Below are 25755 nucleotides of genomic sequence, written 5' to 3' on the forward strand. Positions count from 1 at the left end.
TGGGAATCGTAGCTCTGGGAGGGAAATAGGATTCTCCTAACAACTCTCATCCCCCTTAACAAACAGCTCCTGGGATTTTTTGCAAGAAGCCATGAAGTGGTACGATACAGCTTTAAATGTGCTGGTGGGGCCTGACACTGTTTCTGTCTAACAAGAACAATATAACATTATTGCATCAGTGAGGATGAAAGGGTTCAATGAGACTATATAATTTGAGATGTTGACTCTCATATGGAAATACATTGGCGACAGAAATATACATATGGGAGCCTTCCAGTGTTCAATGTGTGACTACCCACTCCAATCGCAGCAGCAACATTTATCATGACCGCATAACAAGCTGACACAGAATTAGATTTCACATTTAACACAGAAAGTTCAAGAGGGAAGACATGATAACGCAAGACGAACCCGTCTTATTGTGATGAATTGATTTCATTCTGGCCTACAAAATACATCTATCTGGATTAAATCCTCAGAAAAGCAAATGGAGCCGTTGCATGCTATCTGACGCCCACGGAAGGTGTCAGTTCTTAGACTTAATGAAGAGTTAGCCCTGCTGTTGCTGGGTTATCTATATGCTCACCTACATAAATGGGGAGGAGGCGACAATGGTGTAAAGTTAGGGCTGCCAGCCTGCCCTTATTTTACTGATCTGATGCCCTCAAAACCCCTGCCGTTCTCACAGTAAATCAGTATCGGCAGCAGAGAAGTTGTTGCAATGCTTTTATTTCGAGCTGCTCATAGGATCATAGAATTGTTACGCTTTAAGGGACTCTGAGGATCACCAAATCTAACCCTGAAATGCAGGGATCTCTACCACATCTTTATATGAAATGAAACTTAAAAAGTGGCAACTGCACTTGATTTCTCCCCTCCTCCTGCTCCCCTGTTTCCTCATGTGTTGTGCCTTTCAGATTGCAAGCCTGAGGAAAAAGGGGCCACCTTACTACCGATTTGTGTAAGTCACTTTGCGAACCTTTTCAGCTAAAAAGCCGCGTGAGAATGCACTCAATAGATAAATTTTAGCTGTCGTTTATCACTAAAGTTGCCTGAAGATCTTCCTTGCTCTTAATCATCGTTGAATATTTGCGCCAGGCATTTTGACTGACCAATAATAGCATGCGACAAACCTGTGAACAATCCTGTTCAGTTTAGGAAAGACATATTGCCTCCATGTGAACATAAATGCTAAACATGATACATGAATGAGCCTTACCTCCTTCCCGGTTCCTACACACACATTCCCATCTCAGGTCCTGTGGCTGGAAGGGGAATTTTGGAAGGTTTTGTTTTTCATTTCCAGTTAGCCATCCAAACTGGGGATCAAATGCAAGCTTCAAATTGTGGTTTGTGATTCCTGCTTGTTTAAACTAACCATGGTTAGTAATAACCATGGTCCTTGGTTTGGATGGAACTGGAAACCACAGTTAGTCGAGCAAGCTGCAATTCCCTTTCCTACAAAACTACTGAGCGTGCAGCAGCCATTGGGCCACCCAATCAGGGAGGACTGAGCTCTGAAAAATGTGTCTCCCCCCGCCGAATCAGGAAAGCTGCAGGGCAGTGGCATAGCGTGGAGGGTGCAGGGGGGGCCGGCTGCACCGGGCGCAACATCTGGGGGTTAGGGTTAGGGAGCGCAACTCCACGGGTTAGGGGGCGCAAATCCACGGGTTAGGGGGCGCAAATTACTTGCCTTGCCCCGGGTGCTGACAACCCACGCTACGCCACTGCTGCAGGGTATGCTATCAGTTACCTCTACTTCTATGTAAGTGATGTTTTCATTTGGCTTCATCAATGCTAAATTTAGAGGCTTCACCTCTGGTTTATGCACAGTTATCAGCTTGCTGTCAAGCAAGTCCTTTTGCCATGTGGCCGCTCCTGCAGTGAGCGGAGGCTACCTATAATTATCACAGCCCATGTGTGCGAGCCAGTGGCAAAATCCCTCGGTGGATAACAAGGCAAAAACTAAGAGGTAAGGACCAAAAGACAAGAATCACCTTTGGCAATGAGAATAACAAAAATCACGCACTGGGCTGAAAGATACAGGCCTGCTTTGTATCTTTACCATGATAAAGAATTACATGCATGTAGGAATGATTGCTGGGTTGCGGCGCACACTCCCGCCAGCGGGCAGCCTCAGCTGTCTGCACATGTGACCTTGGGGTGTGGAGCACACTCCCCCTCACAGATAAGGCCACAGCTGTCTGAACATCTTGCCCTCTGTCTGACCTTTTGCAGTCTCAGTAGTCTGCCATGTCCTGTCTGTGACCTTTGTTTCTGAGCCCTTTGTCTCCTTCGTCATACATTGTGCAAGGGGGAAATAACGTGGTGGAAACAGGTGCCAAAATAACTTTGTACCACCCCATGATCTCGGGACTGGAAGATGTGTAAAGGTCACAGCCCAAAATGTATCTGCCTGGGTTTGCATATTGTGTCAATAAAAGGAGCCTGCACAGAGCTAGCTGGCAGCTTGCTTGTGCACAGCTCACCTGCATTATCAATTCCTGCCTCATGTCCTTCACTTCACATACACGCCCTTCCGCTTCCTCCCCATGCAAGCAACGTGTGAGATGTGCCTATGTGCAGAGTTTGCATTACTCTTCCCACGAAAGAGGACAACCATAACATCAAGCCCCTTAATTAATAATAATAATAATAATAATAATAATAATAATAAACCCCGCCCAACTGGCTGGGTTTCTCCAGCCACTCTGGGCAGCTCCCAGCAGGATATTAAAAACATGATAAAATATCAAACATAAAAAAATCCCTAAACAGGGCTGCCTTCAGATGTCTTCTAAAAGTCAGATAGTTGTTTATTTCCTTGACATCTGATGGGAGGGTGTTCCACCGGGCGGGTGCCACTACCAAGAAGGCCCTCTGCCTAGTTCCCTGTAACCTCACATCTCACAGTGAGGGAACCGCCAGAAGGCCCTCAGAGCTGGACCTCAGTGTCCGGACTGAAGGATGGGGGTGGAGACACTCCTTCAGGTATACTGGGCCAAGGCCGTTTAGGGCTTTAAAGGTCAGCACCAACACTTTGAATTGTGTTCGGAAACGTACTGGGAGCAAATGTAGGTTTTTCAGGACTAGTGTTATATGGTCTCGGTGGTCACTCCCACTCACCAGTCAAGCTGCTGCATTCTGGATTAGTTGTAGTTTCCAAGTCAGCTTCAAAGGTAGCCCCAAGTAGAGCCCATTGCAGTTGCATGGGTCAGGCTCTAATTTTGCTGTCCAGTAAGCGGAAACGCAGTAAGCGGAAATGTGGGGACGCAGGTGGCGCTGTGGGTTAAAGCCTCAGCGCCTAGGGCTTGCCGATCGAAAGGTCGGCAGTTTGAATCCCTGCGGCGGGGTGCGCTCCCGCTGCTCGGTCCCAGCGCCTGCCAACCTAGCAGTTCGAAAGCACCTCCGGGTGCAAGTAGATAAATAGGGACCGCTTACCAGCGGGAAGGTAAACGGCGTTTCCGTGTGCGGCTCTGGCTCACCAGAGCAGCGATGTCACGCTGGCCACGTGACCCGGAAGTGTCTCCGGACAGCGCTGGCCCCCGGCCTCTTGAGTGAGATGGGCGCACAACCCCAGAGTCTGTCAAGACTGGCCCGGTCGGGCAGGGGTACCTTTACCTTTACCTTTAAGCGGAAAGTGTGCAAGTATTAGCACAGCCCAAGCCAGCATGACCTATGATCAGAGGACTTCAAGAGAGACATTCCTACTTTGGATCACACATACTGCAGGCATCCCTGCTGTGAACTATATCAATTGTCTCTAACCTGGGGCCCTTCAAAAACTTTGGACCAACTCCCATCAACCTGGCTGGGGCTGATGAGAGTTGGAGTCCAAAGCATCGGGGGGAGGGGGATAGGTTGGGGAAGTCCAAAGTATATTATCTTAAATGTTTAAGATAAATTAATATCACGAACATTATGCTGATTCTTTTTTGTTATCCATTTTACCCATCAAAGATTTAAAGTTGCAGGTATCTGCCAAATGATGCATTAATTTAGATTTAGGCAATATTTTCTTAAATATCGTGCCAGATTCCAGTCTCATTCCAATTTTCCAACAGAGTCCACACAGTTTACCCTGTCTTATACAAATGTATAGTTGGCTCACTGAACATTCATTGATATTTTCTATAATCTTTCTAATTGGTTAAGTATTGCTGGCATTTGGAATAATAATATTAACAGCATTGTTAGAGTAATTAAGGAAATGGAGAAGCTCTCCAAAGGATGTTCTTTAATAAAACCCCAATATTCTTAAGCTTTCATCTTCAGAATGAGTTTAAAATAGTGCCCAAGAAATGCATTATTTGAAAATGGAGCTGAGTTAATTATTATTTCGATTTGGTTACAATGAAATAAAGTAGTGGGTGTGTTATTTTAATTCACGCTGCAGATATTACTTACTTATTTAAGTCCTTGGACTCACAATCCACCCTTCTTCCTCCCAGTGGGAGCCGACCCCATTAGTAGAGGCATGACCCTGTTACCTCTTATTTGATGTTCTCACGCCCCAGAAAGCTTTGAGAATTGGGCACGACAGCTCCAGAAAAACTATATATATAAACATTTGAACTGAATTCATAAATTGTCCCAGACATATTCCAAACCACATCCTGGTTCCAAGCTTGCTGGCTATATCTGCCTCAGCAATTCCCACTATAAAGTTTCACCAGTTCAATCTACTGCCACACACCCACCGAGATAAAACCACAAAGCCAAAGAACCAGTCTATTCCAAACTTAAAAATGGAAAGCATGATGCTGGTGGTCAACAAAAGAGGTTTAAAGACTGTCTCAAGGCAAATATTTTAAAATGTAGTATAATCACCAACAATTGGGAAACACTTGCCTGTGAGTGCTCTAATTGGAGAACAGCCTTTACCAAAGGTGTCGTGGGCTTTGAAGACACTTGAACTCAGGATGAAAGGGAGAAACGTGCTAAGAGGAAGGCACGCTTGGCAAATCCACACCGTGATCAACTCCTGCCCGGAAACCAATGTCCCCACTGTGGAAGGATGTGTGGATCCAGAATTGGCCTCCACAGTCACTTACGGACTCACTGTTAAAACCGTGTGTATGGAAGACAATCTTACTTGGCTACGAGTAATCTCCAAAGAAGAAGACAACTTTTCACATCTTCCAAGCGCACTGCCAGCTGAGGTGGCCTTGTGACTTCCTGATACATTATTTTCAAATATGAGGGGGTCAGTCTGAATGCTCTCCGCTTTTGTGACTCAACTTTTTAAAGCACCACCTCAAACATGTGAAAGAGCTGCTTCATGTTCAATTTTTGGACCTGCCATTGCCCTTTACATAGCTATGGCTGCCAGGGTTGAAAGTTAAGAGTTGGAGGGTGGGCAGATAGTTTGGTAATGAAAATATTGTAGCTTGTCTGTAGTGGCTGTAAGTATAAAAATATAATAATAAATAATAATAATAAATTTTATTTATATCCCGCCCTCCCCAGCCGAAGCTGGGCTCAGGGCGGCTAACAATAATCAAATAATCAAACAATCAAATAATCACACATTCTAAAAAGATTTCATTATAAAAATTAATTAAAATCAAATTAATGGCAACCGATTAAGCAAAATTCTGTGCAGGTTGCCAGAGGAGGGAGTCAGGCTGCGCCCTGACCAAAGGCCTGGTGGAACAACTCTGTCTTGCAGGCCCTGCAGAAAGATGTCAGGTCCCGCAGGGCCCTAGTCTCTTGTGACAGAGCGTTCCACCAGATTGGAGCCGCAGCCGAGAAGGCCCTGGCTCTAGTTGAGGCCAGCCTAACCTCTCTGAGGCCTGGGACCTTGAGGATGTTATTATTTGCCGACCGTAGGTTTCTCTGTGGGGCATACCAGGAGAGGCGGTCCCGTAGGTACGAGGGTCCTAGGCCGTATAGGGCTTTAAAGGTTAAAACCAGCACCTTAAACCTGATCCTGTACTCCACCGGGAGCCTATGCAGCTGGTATAGTACGGATGAATGTGATCTTGCAGCGAAGACCCCATAAGGAGTCTCGCCGCGGCATTCTGCACCCGCTGGAGTTTCTGGGTCAGTCTCAAGGGCAGCCCCACGTAGAGCAAGTTACAATAATCCAGTCTGGAGGTGACCGTCGCATGGATCACAGTGGCTAGGTCAGGGTGAGAGAGATAAGGGGCCAACTGCTTAGCTTGGCGGAGATGAAAAAATGCCGCCTTTGTTATAGCTGTAATCTGCGCCTCCATAGAGAGGGAGGTATCAAAGATTACACCCAAACTCTTAACGGACGGTGCTGGCACTAATTGCACCCCCCGCAAGAGATGGGAGTTGCCCCCTCAATCCCATATCGTCCCGCCCCAGCCAGAGGACCTCTGTCTTCAAAGGATTTAACTTCAACCAGCTCCCACGTAACCATCCAGCCACAGCTTCCAGACATCTCGCCAGTGTGTCTGGGGCCGAGTCAGGATGGCCATCCATCAACAGATAGAGTTGGGTGTCATCAGCATACTGATGGCAACCCAGCCCAAAACTCCGGACAAGCTGGGCGAGGGGGCGCATAAAGATGTTGAAAAGCATCAGGGAGAGAATCGCACCCTGAGGCACTCCACACACCAAGGAGTGGCGCGATGACAATTCCCCCCCAAGCGCCACCCTCTGTCCCCGACCAGAGAGAAACGAGCGCAGCCATTGAAGGACTGTGCCCTGGATCCCCACGTCGGCAAGGCGGTGGTCCAGGAGTTCGTGATTGACCATGTTGAAGGCTGCTGACAGATCTAGAAGAATCAGCAGCCCCGACCCGCCTCGATCCAGCTGCCTGCGGAGATCATCTGTTAGGGCGACCAGAGCCGTCTCGGTCCCATGACCAGCGCGGAAGCCGGACTGGAATGGATCCAGAGCAGATGTTTCATCCAGAAACCTACCAAGCTGTTCAGCAACCGCTCTCTCAATCACCTGACCCAGGAATGGAAGATTCGCGACCGGGCGGTAATTGGATAGATCTAAGGGATCTAATGATGTTTTCTTTAAGAGCGGACGCACCACTGCCTCCTTCAGTTCCCCTGGGAATATCCCGGTGCCAAGGGACAAATTGATGATATCCCCCAGGGGGGCCCGCACCTCATCTGGACATGCTCTAATCAGCCATGATGGGCACGGGTCAAGAGGACAGGTGGTAGGCTTTCCAGCTCGGAGGAGTCTGTCCACATCGGCTGGAGATATCCAGTCAAAGTGGTCCAATACTGGACCCGAGGACAGTCGAGGGGCCTCCAGTTCCTTTATTGTATCCAAATTGGCAGGGAGGTCATGGCGGAGCAACAGGACCTTCTCCGCAAAAAAGCTCGCAAATGCCTCACAGCTGTGTGTCAGATTGTTATTTAAATTTGGCTGTCCTTCAAGGGACATTAAAGACCGAATTATACTAAATAATTGCGCCGGGCGAGAGCTAGCGGATGCAATGGAGGCCGAGAAGTAAGACTTCTTAGCGGCCTTCACTGCCATCTCATAGGTTTTCATAAAAACCCTATAAGATGTTCTTGAGGCTCCGTCACGGGCACCCCGCCATACTCGCTCTAGCCGTCTGAGGTCCCGCTTCATTTTCCGGAGCTCCTCAGTAAACCAGGGAGCCCGGTTTCTGCGGGGTCGCAGAGGGCACTTAGGTGCGATCTCATCGATGGCTGCCAGGAGCTGGGTATTCCAGCCCTCAACAAGCTCAGTCAATGAGTCGCCAGGGGGGGCAAGGTCCCGCAAGGCTTGACGGAATCTATCAGAGTCCATCAGCCTCTGCAGGTGAGCCCAAATCGGCTCGCCACCTAAGCAGGGTGGGGGTGGAAAGTCAATCCTGGCTTTCAGAGCGTAGTGATCAGACCATGGCACCTTCATCGAAGGAGACATGATCACATCTATACCGGCGCCAAAGATCAAATCCAGCGTGTGGCCTGCTTGATGTGTGGGGCCCGAAACAAACTGGGAGAGCCCTAGTGTCGCCATGGAAGACACCAGGTCCAGAGCCTGTGAGGAGGGAGTGGCATCAGCATGGAAGTTGAAGTCTCCCAATACCAATAGGTTAGGGAACTCCAAGGCCCAGCCGGCCACCGCCTCCAGCAGGCCTGACAGGGTGGCTGCTGGTGCGCTAGGTGGCCGGTACACCAGCCAGACAGCCAAGCTCTCCTTGGAGCCCCACACTAGGCCAACACATTCAATGCCGGGGATCAATGGCGATGGTAGAGCCCTGAAAGAACAATCTTCCTGGATTAATAATGCCACCCCTCCCCCCCCCGGCCCACAGTCCGTGACTGGTGGAGGACGGAGAAACCCGGGGGCGCCATCTCTCGTAAGGTCTGCATCGTAGACTGCATAACAGGCAGACTCTCCATTCCAAACATTTTGCACCAAACCTGCTGTGTAGCATATGAGGCAGGAATATTTAGAAATTTATTTTCTGCCTGTTGCCTTATCAGTTTCTCTCAGTTTAGGAAAGACACAATAAGGAATTTATCTGAACTTAATCTGTCATTCCCACCCCCCTCCCATCACTCTAAGTTGCTGTCAGAGAGAGAAAACTCTTTTGTTCTTACTCCAGAAAACAAAGTCACAAAGGTATTAAATTGAGCAGGTGCTTTTTACGAAATTATTTTCTGGAGCTACATTCTGAAGAGCCAAAATGTCTTTCCCTTTGTCTAAATGTAACAAAAGAAGCCCAAAGGGACCACCAAGTTAATGAGTGATTTAAGTCTAGATGCATGCATATGGCTTTTATCTGTGCAGATTCCCACAGTCCCAGTGGGTGCAATGATCACACTTCTGTAATCTATGGTCAGAAATCAAAGGGAAATTACACTGGCATGTAATTTCTGACTACTTATTGTCATTAACCCAAAGTCCACTAGTGACCAGGCCCCAGGTTCAGAAGCTACATTGCCATTGGCTGAGGGAAGCAACCAGGTTCCTGCTCTGAGCCCAAATACTGGTGATTAGAGACCCACTAAAACTGAGACTGGCACCAACAGGCCACCAAACTGGATCCCACAGCACCAAGGTTCATAGAACCAAAGGAAGAACCCTTCACAAGTATTTCCCCTTAGGAACCAGGTGTCTCTGACACAACTTGCTAGTCCGGCGCCACCAGGAACATACCAAGCAGGAGACCATAGAGGGGAGGAGGCGCACACATTTCCAAGCCACAGTGTTAGCTCTTTATGGGTCTACAGTTCTCCAAGAGAAGAAGAGGAGGATTTGAGAGGTTGACTATGGGCAGAGGCTCAAAAGCCTCAGCTCACCTCTTGTGCTAGTCAGAGCAAGAGGCTCACTTGGAGCTCTCCATGGTGCTGTGAGAACCAATCTGCCTTGCTTCCTTCCTCCTTCCCAACTGTGGATTCCCCCGAGAAACATAAACAGGACTCTTATGGCCCAAGTGCATGGTTTAAGAGTCTTTGAAATATGACACTGGGCCACATGGAGCAATACACATCTAAGTGCCTTTAACATGCCCAATGTCTCATTTAAAATTGGCTCAGGGTACATTACAAACCAAACGTTAGTCTACTCAAATTATTTTTATTTATTAGAAGCTTTTTATTCTGTTCTTCAGTCCAGAGACTGCCAAGGCTTTTGGAAAATTAAAAATTTATAAATTACAAATTAAAAGCAGTGGTCACTAGAGATACCCGAATACAAAACTTTACGGAGTGACAAGCACTATAGCGGTGAGCTCCGTGGCTCAGGCGATACTAATAATGCTAATGATCTCCTGCTCCATTTCATTTCCTATCACATTTTCAGCAGCTCATATGCGCAAATGGAAATTTGAGAAGCAGCATGTCTTTCAGGGATTGAAGGCAAACCAGTCCTGCATTGGAAAGGGAGTGCGCACTCTGACAAATGTGTCGAACTCTTTCTGCCTTAATAGCGGGGATGATGACTAATACAAAAATGTGCAGCTAAATGCTTCATTAGCAGGATAAAACCACACCATTACCAGCCCACGCATAACCCCCCCTCTTTTGCAGCAGAAGTGCAAGTTAATGGACTAAGCTTCCAGCAGCCTGGAGGAATAAAACTGCCAAGAATCCAAAGTATGAACACCCTTTCGATGGGCTCCCCAGTGTCTATCCTAAGTGTTGGGCTACCACTGGTTTTCTCCCTGCAACTGGGAACGGAGACAAGAGTGACAAGTCTGAGGCCAGAGGAGAGTCAAGAGTTTGCACAAGGCTGAGAGCAGTAAAGCAAGTGTGTGTCACTATTATACGTCATTTCCACACATTTTCATGCCAAACGTTTTTATGCCAGACAGTTTTCCTAGGAAGCAGGTTGGAGACAGCGGAAGATGGTCATCTGCTTGCAACCCACAGTGCAGTGATCCTGTCTCACTTGGTCTCCTCTTTAAATTAAGGAAACAGATCCTAAGCGAAAAAGAAGAAGCGCTCAGGGTCTTACCAGCCTGGTGGAACGCTCTATCACAGGAGACCAGGGCCCTGCGGGACTTGACATCTTTCTGCAGGGCCTATAAGACAGAGATGTTCCACCTGGCCTTCGGTCCAGGCCCAGTTTGATACCCCTCTATGGGACCCTGTAAATTACCTCTTTGGCCCTGTTATCAGCTGATGTGGGACCAACATGGATAGCTGGCCCTGATGAATACTTGAGGTTCCTGACCCCCATGGTTGTAACTTGTGGGCAGTCATTTAATTTTATCCTGATTCTAATTTTTAAGCTGTATTTTAATCAATTGTTTGATTGTGTTTTGATGTATTAGATATTTGATGTTAGCCGCCCTGAGCCTGGTCTTGGTCAAGGAGGGTGGGGTATAAATAAAAAATTACTTACTACTAATTTACTTACTTACACCCAGCACCACACATGGAAGGAGTAAGCCTGGTCCTCAGTGGCCACATGTGGCTTTTGAGGCACCAGAAGAGGCAACTGAGCATATTGATTTCTGCATGCCTGATGATGATGTTCCTTCATATTTAAATAGCACCATTTATTTCTTCAATTTATTTATGAATCACTTTCCATGAAACATCCCAAAGCAATTTAACGATAAAAACACCAGCAGTAAAAAACATGTGCACAAGTTTCGCTTCAGACCTTGGTGCCTCCAAGGGGATGTGGGAAATAATTCTGCCTGAAACGGTGAGGGGCTGCTGCCCGGCAGGCAGTGTTGACAATACAGTCTTACCTTGGATCTCAAACGCCTTGGCTCCCGAACAGATCGGCTCCCAAACAATTGAAACCCGGAAGCAAGTGTTCCTGCTTTCAAACGTTCTTTCAGAAGCCAAACGTCTGACGGGGCTCTACTGATCTCTACTCAATTACTGAATAAAGGTGCACTAGTAACTACCATCACAGATATGTTTCCAGGATAAAAGCAATGATGTGACATATGCTGGCCTCATTAGAGCAAGGTCAGGATCAAAATATAATAAATATACATAAATATAAATATATTTAAAAAATAAGTAGGTACAGCCATGGAACTTTCAAGCTCTTGAGCTGAAGTTCAAAAGTGAAATTTAAATGAAAAAAATGGCATTGGTGAAACTCTTAACCTTTTGACCTTAAATTTCACCCCACCCCAGCAGTGCTTTCTTAGTCCAGTGCAGGAAATACTTCAGAAACAACACAGACATGTTCTTACATCTATAATGCTGTGCCAGGAGATGAATATATGTATTTGGATGTATTATCCATTATTACTTCGTGCCCTCTAGTGGCGTTTCAATGCTTCGTTCTTAACATGAATGTTCTGGCATTTCACTGGGTGTAAATGCAAATCTGAAACAGTCAGAACCTACTGCTATCCACAGGCCAGAATAATATGTTGCTGGCCAAACAGCACTTCCAAACCCCTGGCCACTGCTTCTCTTACTGCAAAACAACAGCAGACCGAGCTGGCCCAAGACATTTTGCTGCCTGAAGCCCAAAACAATATTGCACCCTTCCTCCCATTCCATGTCTGAAAGTTGACAGGACTGGCAACCAAATCAAACTTCAACAGTGGCTATAGTCTTCTACAAATTGATGCAGGTTGAATAAAGTATCATTCGGCAGAGCCTAGCTGCACTGGACTGTAAATATTCTCCAGCTGAACCAACTTTCAACACTAGTTATGGGTCAGTGGACTCCTAAGTTAGCCAAGGGGCCCAGGCAGCTGCCCTAGGACCACCCCAAGACATTTTGCTGCCTGAGGCAGAAAACAAGATGGTGCCTCTCACCAACTCCATATACAGAAACTCACTACACTGGTTGTTACTTCAACACTGGCAATGGGATAGCATCCTGGTTAATATTATGCCATTGCCTCTCCCACCAAACCTCTCATCAACCAACACACATGCTCAACAGAGAGCCACTCAATGCACTAAGCAATAATGTTGTTGTTTTCAAAATTTTGCTGATAGCCAAACTCTCAGTACCGTCAAATCACAAAAAAAAAACAACCTTGGTACAGTAGCATAGTGCTTTCCTTGAAAAATTTAAAAACACATACACTGAAGTAAAATCCATGCATTAAAAGCTCATCAAAGATAATATGCCTATGAGTCAGAAAAAAGTGTTAGTAGTGGAGAAGGGGAAACCTATTAAAGAACAGTGTTATACAATACCGATCTTTACAATATTGAAAGTGTTTCTAATCTTCCATTTTCTATTGTTCCAGTAAGTTCAAGTTGCTTTCTAAATTGTGTCTTTGCACTGTCCTTTCTTGTGCCTTCAAGAATGCTATTTCAACATCACAGTCCAGATCTCCCAACGTATATCCCCCAGTGAGAGTATTAATTAACTTTTCGGGCCTGCAATCGCATTCTTATAAAATAATAGGATTTACTACAATCCTTCAGATGGCAAATTTCACAAACAATCTGATAGATCTGCTAGTCGTGCAGCATTTGTATCTTTCTAGATTGCAATGTAAGAAAAACACAGGTTGGCAGCCATAATTTTAGTGCACTAATATTTTTGTTTTCGCAAGGGCATTGGAGAGTCATCTGTTGTAAGAGTTATCCCATTCAACCCTCAGACTTCAACGTGCTGATGATTAAGAAAGATCAAGATTAAGCAAGGTGCATTTATAATGGCCAAACCTGAATGAGGTTTTCACAAGTGCTTCGGGACTCTCCACCGCTGGCAGCTCCTCTGCTAAGATTTCTTCAGGAGGTCTTGGGTCAAAGACGATGGTTGGCTTTTGCTTTTCCTTAAGATTCCCTGTAAGCCCACCAATAATGGTATTCCACAGACAGTTCTGAGATTTCGACCCTAGGCGGAAAAGAAGACAAACCGATATGAAAACTCGCCCTTCAGAGAACTGAAGACAAGTAGTACAGTGGTACCTCAGGTTAAGTACTTAATTCATTCCGGAGGTCTGAACTTAACCTAAAACTGTTCTTAACTTGAAGCACCTCTTTAGCTAATGGGGCCTCCTGCTGCTGCTGTGCCGGCATCCTGAAGCAAAAGTTCTTAACCTGAAGCACTATTTCTGGGTTAGTGGAGAACCTGAAGCGTATGTAACCTGAAGCGTATGTAACCTGAGGTACCACTGTAAATAGTCCTTTGGCTTTTGCCCATGCAAAATCTCACGCTGTGCCAATGGTTAGTCTCATTATTAACCCTGGAGAGAGGGAATGAGATCTAATATTCAAGTTGTTGTTTTGTTCATTTTACTTATTTATTAAATTCATAAGCCAACCTTCACCACAAGGTCTCAGGGCAGGTCACAGAATAAAAACAAGGTAAAAACACAAGTAAATAGTTAAAACAGAAACAACAAAACAATACCCCCCCTTCCCACAAACACATTTAAAAGGCTGTAGAATATTAATCAGCCCAAGGCCTGGTTGAAAAGGAATGTTTTCACCTGGCGCCTAAAAGGATGTAATGAAGACGCCACTTTATATTTTAAAGAACAAATCTCAAAGCATCCTACAACACGTTAAAATAGCAAATAAAACCATCCAAAATAAAACATTCCTGAAGGAAGTCGAATATAAATTATACATTCAATGCAACGTAATTAACAGGCAACTAAAATATTATCTTAAAGATTTCAAAATGAAGCACCACAAAGGAGGGCAGCTGCGGAATGCACATGTAACGCAGGAAAATGAACCAAATCATAACAATCTTAAAGATTTCAAAAGAAAACAATACCAAAAAAGGTCAAATAGAAAGTGCACGTTTTAAAAAGCCTAATTACCAATGGAATAAAATATTATTGTAAGAATATAATATGTCTACTGCTGTTGCTGCCAATCCTGCAGCTGTGGGAGCTCAGGCTTGATGACCTGGGTCTGCACTAAGAGGCGGACAAGATGGTTTCTGACCTCTTCTGCAGTCTTCATTTTTGTAGCTGGAGTCAGTCCGGGCCCTGCCCTCCCAGGCCAGGTAGAAAAAGGACTGCAAGGCAAAGAGCAGGACACACAGCCAGGAGAGCCCTCGTCCTTAGGCTCAGTGTTGCCAGTTGTAAAACTCAGCAAGGAGGAAAATGAATTGGCCCTTCCTATCACTGGTTCTGACACCAGTTGGTCTCCCGGCCCTACCAATCTCAGTGGGCACAAACGACCACTGCACTTGAATAAATAAAACAGTGGCTTGGAAGAGTATCATATATTGAGGTTGAATCCTGACAAGACAGAAGTACTGTTTTGGGGGGACAGGGGAAGGGCGGGTGTGGAGGACTCCCTGGTCCTGAATGGGGTAACTGTGCCTCTGAAGGACCAGGTGTGCAGCCTGGGAGTCATTTTGGACTCACAGCTGTTCATGGAGGCGCAGGTCAATTCTGTGTCCAGGGCAGCTGTCTACCAGCTCCATCTGGTACTCAGGCTTAGACCCTCCCTGGCCGCGGACTGTCTCGCCAGAGTGGTGCATGCTCTAGTTATCTCCCGCTTGGACTATTGCAATGCGCTCTATGTAGGGCTACCTTTGAAGGTGACTTGGAAACTGCAATTAATCCAGAATGCGGCAGCCAGACTGGTGACTTGGAGCGGTAGCCAAGACCATATAACACCAGTCCTGAAAGATCTTCATTGGCTCCTAGTACGTTTCCGAGCACAATTCAAAGTGTTGGTGCTGACCTTTAATGCCCTAAACGGCCTCAGTCCAGTATACCTAAAGGAGCGTCTCCACCCCCATCGCTCAGCCCGGACACTGAGGTCCAGTGCCGAGGGCCTTCTGGCAATTCCCTTGCTGCAAGAAGTGAAGTTACAGGGAACCAGGCAGAGGGCCTTCTCTGTAGTGGCACCCGCCTCCCATCAGATGTCAAAGAAATAAACAACTATCTGACATTTAGAAGACATCTGAAGGCAGCCCTGTTTAACGAAGTTTTTGATGCCTAATGTTTTAATGTATTTTTAATCTTTTGTTGGAAGCCGTCCAGAGTGGCTGGGGAAACCCAGCCAGATGGGTGGGGTATAAATTATTATTATTATTATTATTATTATTATTATTATTATTATTATTATTAAACAGCTCATGAAGAACATTTTTTTGAAAAAGGAAAAAGGAAAAAAGCAGCTTGTGACCCTTTTCTTCTGCAAAGACAGCCAGAAATCACTTGCTGCATGAAATCAAAATGCTTGTTATAATTGTAGTCAAATAACTGTTTTGCTTTCTATCTAGATATTTGCGAATTGATATCATGTATTCTATTCATATTTGTGTTCCATGTTGTAAACCGCCCTGTGGTCTTTGGGCAAAGGGCCGTATATACCTTTAATAAAAATGAAATGAAAATGAAATGAAATGCATGGAAATTGCAGATTATAAATCCCACAAGGTTTTTGAAATGTGGAATTCTAGCTTATTCTTCTTTCAAGAAAAACACGTTCAGTTGTCTGAGATCATTCCACTTTGCTGTCCCGGGGGGGGGGGGGCTGCCTTCTCCTGCTGCAATTACCGTTCGTGCTTTTTGCTTCAGTTAACGTTCAGCATCTCTCACTCAAAGCTCCTCTCATAATGGGAGCAAATGGGAAATACATCCCTGGAAGCCGAAATTTGTCGCTGCCATCCTCTTATTACGAAAAAGCTTGACTTGGATGTGACATTCGCTCTTCCACTTCGATCCTACGTGGAAGAACTTGGAGGGGAAGCAGGGTCAGGCGAGAGAAAGATTTCTTTTTCTTTCTTTTTAATCTTTATTGATTTTATACAACGAATAACAGCTGTAACTCTCCAACAGTAAGGTAAATAAAAGAAGTAAAAAATAATTAAAAAGTTGGGAAGAAGGCAAAGTTATTTCCATATTAAGACTTCCTTCCTCCCCAACCTGGCTTCTGTACATTTCTATATCAACTGCATATTAAAGGTAAAGGTAAAGGTACCCCTGCCCGTACGGGCCAGTCGTGTCCGACTCTAGGGTTGTGCGCCCATCTCACTTAAGAGGCTGGGGGCCAGCGCTGTCCGGAGACACTTCCGGGTCACGTGGCCAGCGTGACGAAGCTGCTCTGGCGAGCCAGCACCAGCGCAGCGCACAGAAACACTGTTTACCTTCCCGCTATAAAGCAGTACCTATTTATCTACTTGCACTTAAGAGTGCTTTCGAACTGCTAGGTGGGCAGGAGCTGGGACCGAACGACGGGAGCTCACCCCGCCGCGGGGATTCGAACCGCCGACCATACGATCGGCAAGTCCTAGGCGCTGAGGTTTTACCCACAGCGCCACCCGCGTCCCTCGACTGCATATTAGACAGCATCTATTTTGAGATTATCCAGTACTTCCAAGAATTATATCACATTACAGGAGTCATTCAAAGCCAGCCAAAAATTTTACATTTTTACAGTGATCTTTTAAATATTGCATGTATTTATCCCATCCTCTCTTAAATGTTGGATCTTCTCGATTCCTAACTTTCCCTGTCAATCTTGCCATCTCAGCGGACTCAAATAATTTCGTCTGCCATTCCATTTTTGTCGGTATGCTCTAGGAGAGAGAAAGATTTCATCGGGCGGCGGGAGGGGGGAATGATGGATGAAACAGTTAAATAGAAATGGCAGCTGTACATCCAGCTACTCCCAGCTTTCCAATTTCAGAATTTGAGGCATGAGCCCTATTTATGCAGATAAGCAAGATGAAGTAATAATAATAATAATAATAAATTTTATTTATACCCCGCCCTCCCCAGCCAAGAGCGGGCTCAGGACGGCTAATTTAATGAACATAAAGTCTTGTGCAAAATGGCTGCCTATCCTCTGATAGCAACACTGGCTAGGAGGTTGGTCTTTGGGGAACTAATAGGCCAGCAGCTGGGGAATGGCAGGCTTTTTCTCCATCTGTTTATTTGAATTCTGTTGTTATATCCTTTTTGAAAACCTCTTTGAGATTTTTTTACAACCACACAGGTGTATAGTTTTTTAATGAAATTAATAAATAATACGTAAAATAAAATCATTCCGCATTCAACTGCCCGCCAAACTTAAAAGATCACTTTTTGGGGGCAACTTTTCGTGCTCAGTCTTATGTGAGTCATTCTACCTGCTGAAAGAATTTAACAGGGCAAAATCCAGAGACCTATTAGTGGTGCGCTTCATCGCTTGCAATCTTACGCCATTTCAAAAGTAACTTTCACTGGATCTTCAACAGCTGTTGTTAAAAGATTTTTAAAAGCCTCAATGTGCATGTGAAATGAATAATTCACATTATTTGCATTGTGGCAGCATTTGCGTTTTCTTCCTTCTAAGCCACAGCGTGCAAAATATGGTTCTACTGCCACCATGTGGCGATATGGGAATACTGCACCCTAAGCTGAACAATTTGCAGAGAGTGAGCCCTGCTAGTTTCTTTGCGCAAAAATAGTGATGAGTCTTGTGGCTCCTTAAAGGCTAACAAATTTACTACGGCAAAAGCTTTTGTGGACTGCAGTCCACTTCATCATTTGCATGAAGTGTCATCCTGAGTACCAGGAAAATAATATTCATGGTTGAGGGGGGCGTGGTTTACAGACACTCCAAGTGTCCCTCTTTTCCAGGGATAGTCCTGGACTTACAGAATCATCCCTGGTTCTGATTTGATCCCAGAATGTCCCACTTTTCTTTTAAAGGTAAAGGACCCCTGACAGTTAAGTCCAGTCACGAATGACTCTGGGGTTGTGTTGGTACTAAAGGGTTAAGAGGTAACAAGTCGCTCTAATCACTGAGCAGCTGGAAGTTATTAAGCATCCAAGAATGTGAGTTGGTTTGTATAAATAGTCAGTTCACCCGTGTTTCTCTCTCTTCCCCCCTTGACCTGACTCGCAGACTCAGTTTGTGGCCATGGGCGTGTTTGCTGATATGAGTTAAGTTTAGAGTAAAGTTTTTCTTTATGCCGGAGATAAAAGCATGTGTGCTTTATCGCCAGGGTGTTTTTTGTAGTTGTTTTTTGCTTTTGTGAATAAAGTTTTTCCCTGAGTTCCAAAGTGCTTGCTCCAGGATTCTTCATTTATAAGAGGTACTGACTCTCCTGCCTCCTTCAGCCGCTGCACAAAATTCTCTGCTGAGATAAGACTTATGGCGTTGGAAGCGCACTGGACGTTTACTTAACATTAAACTAATCAAAGTTTAATGGACAGGTTGCGGCACTCATCTCGCTTTACTGGCCGAGGGAGCCGGTGTTTGTCCGCAGACAGTTTTTCTGGGTCATGTGGCCAGCATGACTAAGCTGCTTCTGGCAAAACCAGAACTTTGCTTCAGGATGAGAACAGAAATTGCGCAGCAGTGGTGCGGTGGCAGCGGGAGGCCCCATTAGCTAAAGTGGTGCTTCAGGTTAAGAACAGTTTCAGGTTAAGAACGGACCTCCGGAACGAATTAAGTTCTTAACCCGAGGTACCACGGTAACTATACAACCTTTAGAAGACATCTGATGGCAGCCCTGTAGTAGGAAGTTTTTTAATGTTTAATGTTTTCATATGTTTTTATATATACTGGAAGTCACCCAGAGTGGCTGTGCTAACCCAATCAGCTGGGTGGGATATAAAAATTTAAAATTCATAATAGTACCAGTATTTAATAATAATAATAATAATAAATTTTATTTATACCTCACCCTCCCCAGCCAAGGCCAGGCTCAGGGCAGCTAACAAGCAATAATAAAAACAAGCTGAATGAATACAACTTAAAAACAATATTAAAATACAACATTGAAAGATTGAAACATTAAAATGCAGTCTCATCACAGGGGGAGAAAGGAACAAAGAAAGAGGGCGTCCCTTTTCTCAGGGAAATATTGGAGGGTATGAGGTTATAAACAGTAAGGTCAGAAGAATAAGAAATGAAGAAAACTGCAGATGATGGTCATACGAAACAGTAGTTGATAATGAAGGCATCCTGGGAATTAACATACATAGTGTGTTTTTTTATTTATATATAAAAAAATCTATTGTGCCAATTCGGACCACAAGTGATAGCACAGAACCTCTTTCTGTATTGCGATCCAGTGATTTCAAATCACACTTTCCTTTTTTTTAAAAAAAAAAATTGTCAAAATGTTTCTGTACCACCTTTCATACACAAAAGCAAGGCAGTGTACAAAAAGGCAGAAGTACACAAGAATTACATTTAAGAAATTTTTTTAAGGGATCTGCAAGGTCAGTGGCTAATAAGTTTAGAAGAAAGCAAATTCTCAGGAAATGGATGGGCTTTCAGCAAGTGTTTTGAAGATTGTAAGCCCAAGGATGCTCTGCTCTGAGTGCTCTGAAATTCCTTCCTTGTGCTTTAAATCCACATACAGTGGTACCTTGGGTTAAGTACTTAACTTGTTCTGGAGGTCTGTTCTTAACCTGAAACTGTTCTTTACCTGAAGCACCACTTTAGCTAATGGGGCCTCCCGCTGCCACTGCGCTGCCGGCATGCGATTTCTGTTCTCATCCTGAAGCAAAGTTCTTAACTTGAGGTAATATTTCTGGGTTAGCAGAGTCTGTAACCTGAAGCGTATGTAACCTGAAGCGTATGTAACCAGAGGTACCACTGTACTTATTAATTCTCCACTAATCTCAAACTGAGAGTGGCAAATATATTTAGTGTACATCACCTCGAGATGATCATTTAGAAGGCAATTAATAAATCAATGATGATGATGATGATGATGAGCAATGGTAAAATTAGAGGCTAGGTAGGGGAATAGGGGAAGGTGGAATCCAGGAAAGACTGAATTTTCTCCCAATCTTGCTCACAAATGGACCTTCTGGCATGACTGCAGAAAGATGGGAGGAAGGAAAGAGTACAGTTAAGGAGAAGGGAGTGTAAACTGCTCATTTGTCTGACATGTTCCTTTGCAGAGAGTTCTAGTGCACTGATCTGCAACTTTCAGGAAGCAAACTGACAAAACTCGGCTACTTACGGGCAAATCTTGAAAGCGGCCGAGCATTCTTGTCCCCCGCCTCGTTTGCAACTGAAAGACAAAATGCAGCTCTTATTTAAAATGCATATATTGCAAGCATCACTAAGGCACGCCCCACAGCCCTTTTAACCCTTTGGGGTTGCTTCCAGAAGCATTGCCATTCCTCTCATGTAGCAGACATCTGCTTGTACAACACCAACCCCCCTTCTGTGCACCCTCAAAATCTGCCCCAGATGCCTCTGGAACAGAACTCAGGGGAGGAGAGGAAACTGAAAGTCCCATTGTGCAAGAGGAACTCCATTTGCACAGGGTCAGATTCAATCCTTGGAATTAAAATCTAGATTAGATAGATAGATAGATAGATAGATAGATAGATAGATGATAGATAGATGATAGATAGATAGATAGATAGATAGATAGATAGATAGATAGATAGATGATATAGATAGATGATAGATTGATAGATAGATAGATGATAGATGATAGATAGATAGATGATAGATAGATAGATAATGAACATTTATAACTGAATTAATGCACTTTTTTATATACAAAACCAAATAAGACAAGACAATTTTTAAACCATTAATCATTATAATAACATCATCATAATAACCATCATTATAATAATGTCATAATAAAAGCATTCCATGCAGCAGAAGGAAGGCAATTCTCAAGTTCAGGGGTGGCAACAAAAAGGCAACAGGAAAAAAAACAATTCTGAGTCACAGCTAAACAGCAGCTCATGGGGTGTTAGTGCTACAAATACAGTTTCTCTGATATATATCAGCTTCCACCAACCTGGTCCCCTCCAGGCTATAACTCTCGACAGAAGCCTAGCCAGCCATTCTGGCTGGAAGTTGATGGGAACTGTGGTGAAGGTTGGCAAATGCTAACCTAAGTAATCTAACAGGACTATGTTAGAGCACTTTGCAGGAACATACGCTGGTGTGCTTTGATTTATTTGGCTGTAGACCAGAGGAAAAATCCTGTTGCATTCTCCCTACTTCCACAGTGTCAGGGAACTGACAGCAGAGCGAGAAGCGGAGGCAGGGCTCCAGAGCGATGCCGGAGAGGGAACCAGCAAGGGGGAAGGAATTCAGCGTGACACCAATAGAGAGGAGAGGGAGGAATCGGTGTCAGGGCTCCAAGACCCTTCAACCGAAACTAGCGGAGAGAGCGCTGGCACGCCCCTGCCTTCCCCTTACTTGCGCAGACGCGTTCCGCGCAGGGAACATAGGAGGAGACTTGGGGTCAAACAGCTTTTATGCTGGAAGAGATTCAAGAAACGCCCACTGACGGATTCTGCAAGTGACTAACAGGTCACGGAGGGCGAGCTCTAACCCTAAACATGATTGAGCAAGCAATCTAACTAATCTGAAGGCAATTTACGCACAAGTAACCCCCTCACAACCATTACACACAGGTAGAGAAAAGCTCCTGGGTAGCGGTACCTGGGTTTAGCGGGAGACTCTTGGTATTTGGTAATAGTTCTGTTACGGATAAATGAGATTATCAGCCCTCTTTTATTGTCCATTCCAGGTCTCCCAACCACTGCCACAGTGTCTTTTCTCTTGGCAGATCAAGATGAGCAGGCGACAGCAAAGGTTGCAAGGTTTTTAGCTGGGGCAATTAGAATACGAGCCACTATTTGACTATTGATTCAAAACCCTAAGAAAGAGGTCAGCAAACTTTTTCAGCAGGGGGCCGGTCCACTGTCCCTCAGACCATGTGGTGGGCCAGACTATATATTGGGGGGGGGGGAATGAACGAATTCCTATGCCCCACAAATAAGCCAGAGATGCATTCTAAATAAAAGCACACATTCTACTCATGTAAAAACACCAGGAAGGCCCCACAAATAACCCAGAGATGCGTTTTAAAGAAAAGGACACATTCTACTCATGTAAAAACAGGCTGATTCCCAGGCCGTCCACAGGCTGGATTTAGGAGGTGATTGGGCCAGATCCGGCCCCCAGGCCTTAGTTTGCCTACCCATGCCCTAAGATGTATTTTATTATAATTGACTTTTATTTCTATTCTTTGTATATTGTATTGTTGTTTTATTGCTATGGCCGATGACTGACGCAAAGAAATATTCATTCATTCATTCTGTTACTGATAAATAAATAAGATAGAAACAAGCAGCCTAATCACTCCTAGCAGAAACAAAACCCACGACTGTGCATCAGATCATCAGCGAGAGATATCTGCCCCCAAGATGCTAGCAGCCTTCACCTGATCTTGTTCTCACAACTGCAAGGTCACACAGGGAGAAAGCTGTCCCTTGCCTTTCATTGGAGAGTTTGTCACTTTGCCTTTCCCCATTCAGAACATTCCAGAGAGATGTCAATGATCCATTTTGTATAGATCCCATTAGGCGGCACCCGCTGTTTATTAAAGAACATTAACTCATCATTCTAGCTCATTAGCACTCTTTTATCCAAGGCCACTTCCGGAAGACCTGCTTAATGAGCACTCAGTCTGATTTCTTTGCAGAGAAATCAAATGCTGGGAAGTCCCGAATGAGCATTCACTTTGATTCCTTCGCAGGAAGGTAAGACGACCATCGCATCAAGGAAGCATCATTCCACACTTTCTGGTGATAAGATTAAATAACTAACCATCTACCCCTTATCCAACAGCCTCCACAATTTCCCAAAGTGCTCTCTGAAGCCTCCTTAGAGAGTGTGATGTTAAAGCTCCAAGCATGAGGGTGCTAAAATAGAAAGTGATTCTACCATGTTTAAAAAGTAAAGGTAAAGGGACCCCTGACCATTAGGTCCAGTCGTGGCCGACTCTGGGGTTGCGACGCTCATCTCGCTTTATTGGCCAAGGGAGCCGGCGTACAGCTTCCGGGTCATGTGGCCAACATGACTAAGCCGCTTCTAGCGAACCAGAGAGGCACACGGAAACGCCATTTACCTTCTCGCCGGAGCGGTATCTATTTATCTACTTGCACTTTGACGTGCTTTTGAACTGCTAGGTTGGCAGGAGCAGGGACTGAGCAACGGGAGCTCACCCTGTCGTGGGGATTTGAACCGCCGACCTTCTGATCGGCAAGCCCTAGGCTCAGTGGTTTAGACCACAGTGCCACCCACGTCCCTCCACCATGTTTAGGCAACAATTAAAGAATTCACTAAGATGGGGGAGGGGATATGCAACGGTGTAGCTAGCCTCTCAGGTGCCTGTGCGGGGGCGTGTCCTGCAGCTGGGAGCGGGGCAATCTGCCCATGGGGGAGGGGCGAGCCTCTTTGAGGCTTGGAGCCTCTGTAGGGCAGCTGAGGCTGAGGCAGTTGTTGTTTAGTCGTTTAGTCGTGTTCCGACTCTCCGTGACCCCATGGGCCAGAGCACACCAGGCACTCCTGTCTTCCACTGCCTCCCTCACTTTGGTCAAACTCATGCTGGTAGCTTCGAGAACACTGTCCAACCATCTCGTCCTCTGTCGTCCCCTTCTCCTTGTGCCCTCCATGTTTCCCAACATCAGGGTCTTTTCCAGGGAGTCTTCTCTTCTCATGAGGTGGCCAAAGTATTGGAGCCTCAGCTTCAGGATCTGTCCTTCCAGTGAGCACTCAGGGCTGATTTCCTTAAGAATGGATCGGTTTGATCTTCTTGCAGTCCATGGGACTCTCAAGAGTCTCCTCCAACACCATAATTCAAAAGCATCAATTCTTTGGCGATCAGAGCAGAGGCAGTAGGCAGACAGAAGTCCCACACTGCCCTTTCAGGCAGCACAGAACCTGCAGGCACTTAAGCCACCACGTCACTCCTAAAAAGTTTCGTGAGCCCGATTTTTTTAAAACTAATTTTGTCACACAAACCCTCAGTGAAGACACCCAGGGTGGACCGCACCCCCCTTCCTCCACCACTGGGGATATGGAGTTTTAAAAGACAGGCAATGCATAAATTGCAGAAGACTCTTTGGGAGCAAAATGACAAAATAAAGAGGATCAAAATGCAATCCACTATCCCTGGACTAAACAGCCCCCAAACCAGGCTCTCAGGATCATCTTACTCTCAAGTAGCAGCCCTTCTCCCTTTGTTTGCCTCTCCCCAGGTGCACAAAGTTTGCCTATCATGTTGAGATTCAACTTGCACTGCCTGCCTCCTGACCGGCTAACCCTAGAGATAGACTCCCCTTGTCAACTGTAGACTCCTTCCAGTGGAACACAGGAAGTCATGAAGCCTGCGAATCATGACTCAGAGTTTAAGGGCCAATGGCAGAGGCCCAAATCCTGAAATATTCTCTGATTGGATACCAGAACACAGGGGCTTAGAATCCTTAGGGCACACTATTAGCAGATTGAACTGCACACACAGGATAGGCGTGAGGCTTGTGGAAGCATACTACAACTACAGATTTATTAATCATAAATCAGGACAAAAAAACATGTCGTCTCTCTCTCATGTCGTCTCAGAGAGAACAGCTAAAAGCAAAAGCTATACACACAACGGAAGTTCCCAGCATACTGTGCTGAAATGTAAACAGACATGTGACACGTAACAATCCCATGCCTGTTCTTTAAGGTGGAATGGAAATGTCAACATATATAACAGCCTGTCTAACTGAGTTGCTAAATATCCAGCAAAACATCCTTTGTGTGCCTTTAAGAACCAACAGATGCTGGCAGCCAAAGATGTTTCTCTCAATGCCATGAAAGCTTCACTTTTCTATTTGTGCACATGAATTGGCTAATGACCAAGAACGTCCAGCTGTTTAATCCAGTCAGTCGGCAACCTAGAAAGGAATTAAACTTGCTATTGCCTCAGTACTAGGAAGTCTGTGAGTTTATAGGAAACACGCTTTCTGTTCACGTTAGCCAGTATCCTGCTCTGTGGGGATGTATCACGTTAGCCAACATCCTGCTCTGTGGGGATGTCTTAATCCCCTTCCAAAATTTATTTTAGATTCTGTAGCATAAAGGAAAACCCTTTAGGTTTGTCTTCTCCCCTAGAGCTAACCCTCTAGGGTGGAGCCCTCCCTGTGGAACGCCCTCCCATCAGATGTCAAGGAGATAAAGAACTATACAAGTTTTAGAAGACATCTGAAGGCAGCCCTACATTGGGAAGTTTTCAAAGTCTGGTGTTTTATTATATTTTCTTATGTACTGGAAGCTGCCCAGAGTGGATGGGGAAACCAAGCCAAATGGGAAAGGTATAATAATTATCGTCATCACCATCATCTTCTAACCACACTCACCCCTAGGTGAAAAATCCTGCGAGGTAGATATCAGTGTTTATCAAACTTTGGTCTCCATCGCCCCTAGCTGGCAAGATTTGTGGTCAGGGGCGATGGGAGCTACAGCTGTCCAACAACAGCTGGGGACCCAAATTTGAGGGAAAACTGGAACATAGGCTGAGAGGCTGTGACTGGCCCAAAGTCACGCAGTGAGCTTCATGGCTGGGAGGGAATTTGAACCCTGGTCTCCCAGGGAGAGAAGAGTCACATCCATTAATCCAGGCATAGGCAAACTCCGACCCTCC

The 25755-nt window shown here is 45.2% G+C and overlaps 1 protein-coding gene across 2 annotated transcripts in view; it reads right to left on the minus strand.

Annotated features, from left to right (window-relative positions):
* Positions 1-25755, minus strand: part of PDE1C (phosphodiesterase 1C) — a 280403-nt gene that overhangs the window by 211449 nt on the left and 43199 nt on the right. For both annotated transcript variants that reach the window (XM_079947551.1, XM_079947554.1), the window contains exons 2-3: positions 20272-20322; positions 13053-13224 (exon numbers count right to left, since the gene is read on the minus strand). In XM_079947551.1, coding sequence (XP_079803677.1) covers positions 13053-13224; positions 20272-20322 — 223 coding nt within the window. The remainder of the gene's footprint in view (positions 1-13052; positions 13225-20271; positions 20323-25755) is intronic.

The sequence above is a fragment of the Podarcis cretensis genome (genome assembly GCF_951804945.1).
Source record: "Podarcis cretensis genome assembly, chromosome: 12".
In the NCBI taxonomy this organism is placed as follows: Eukaryota; Metazoa; Chordata; class Lepidosauria; order Squamata; family Lacertidae; genus Podarcis; species Podarcis cretensis.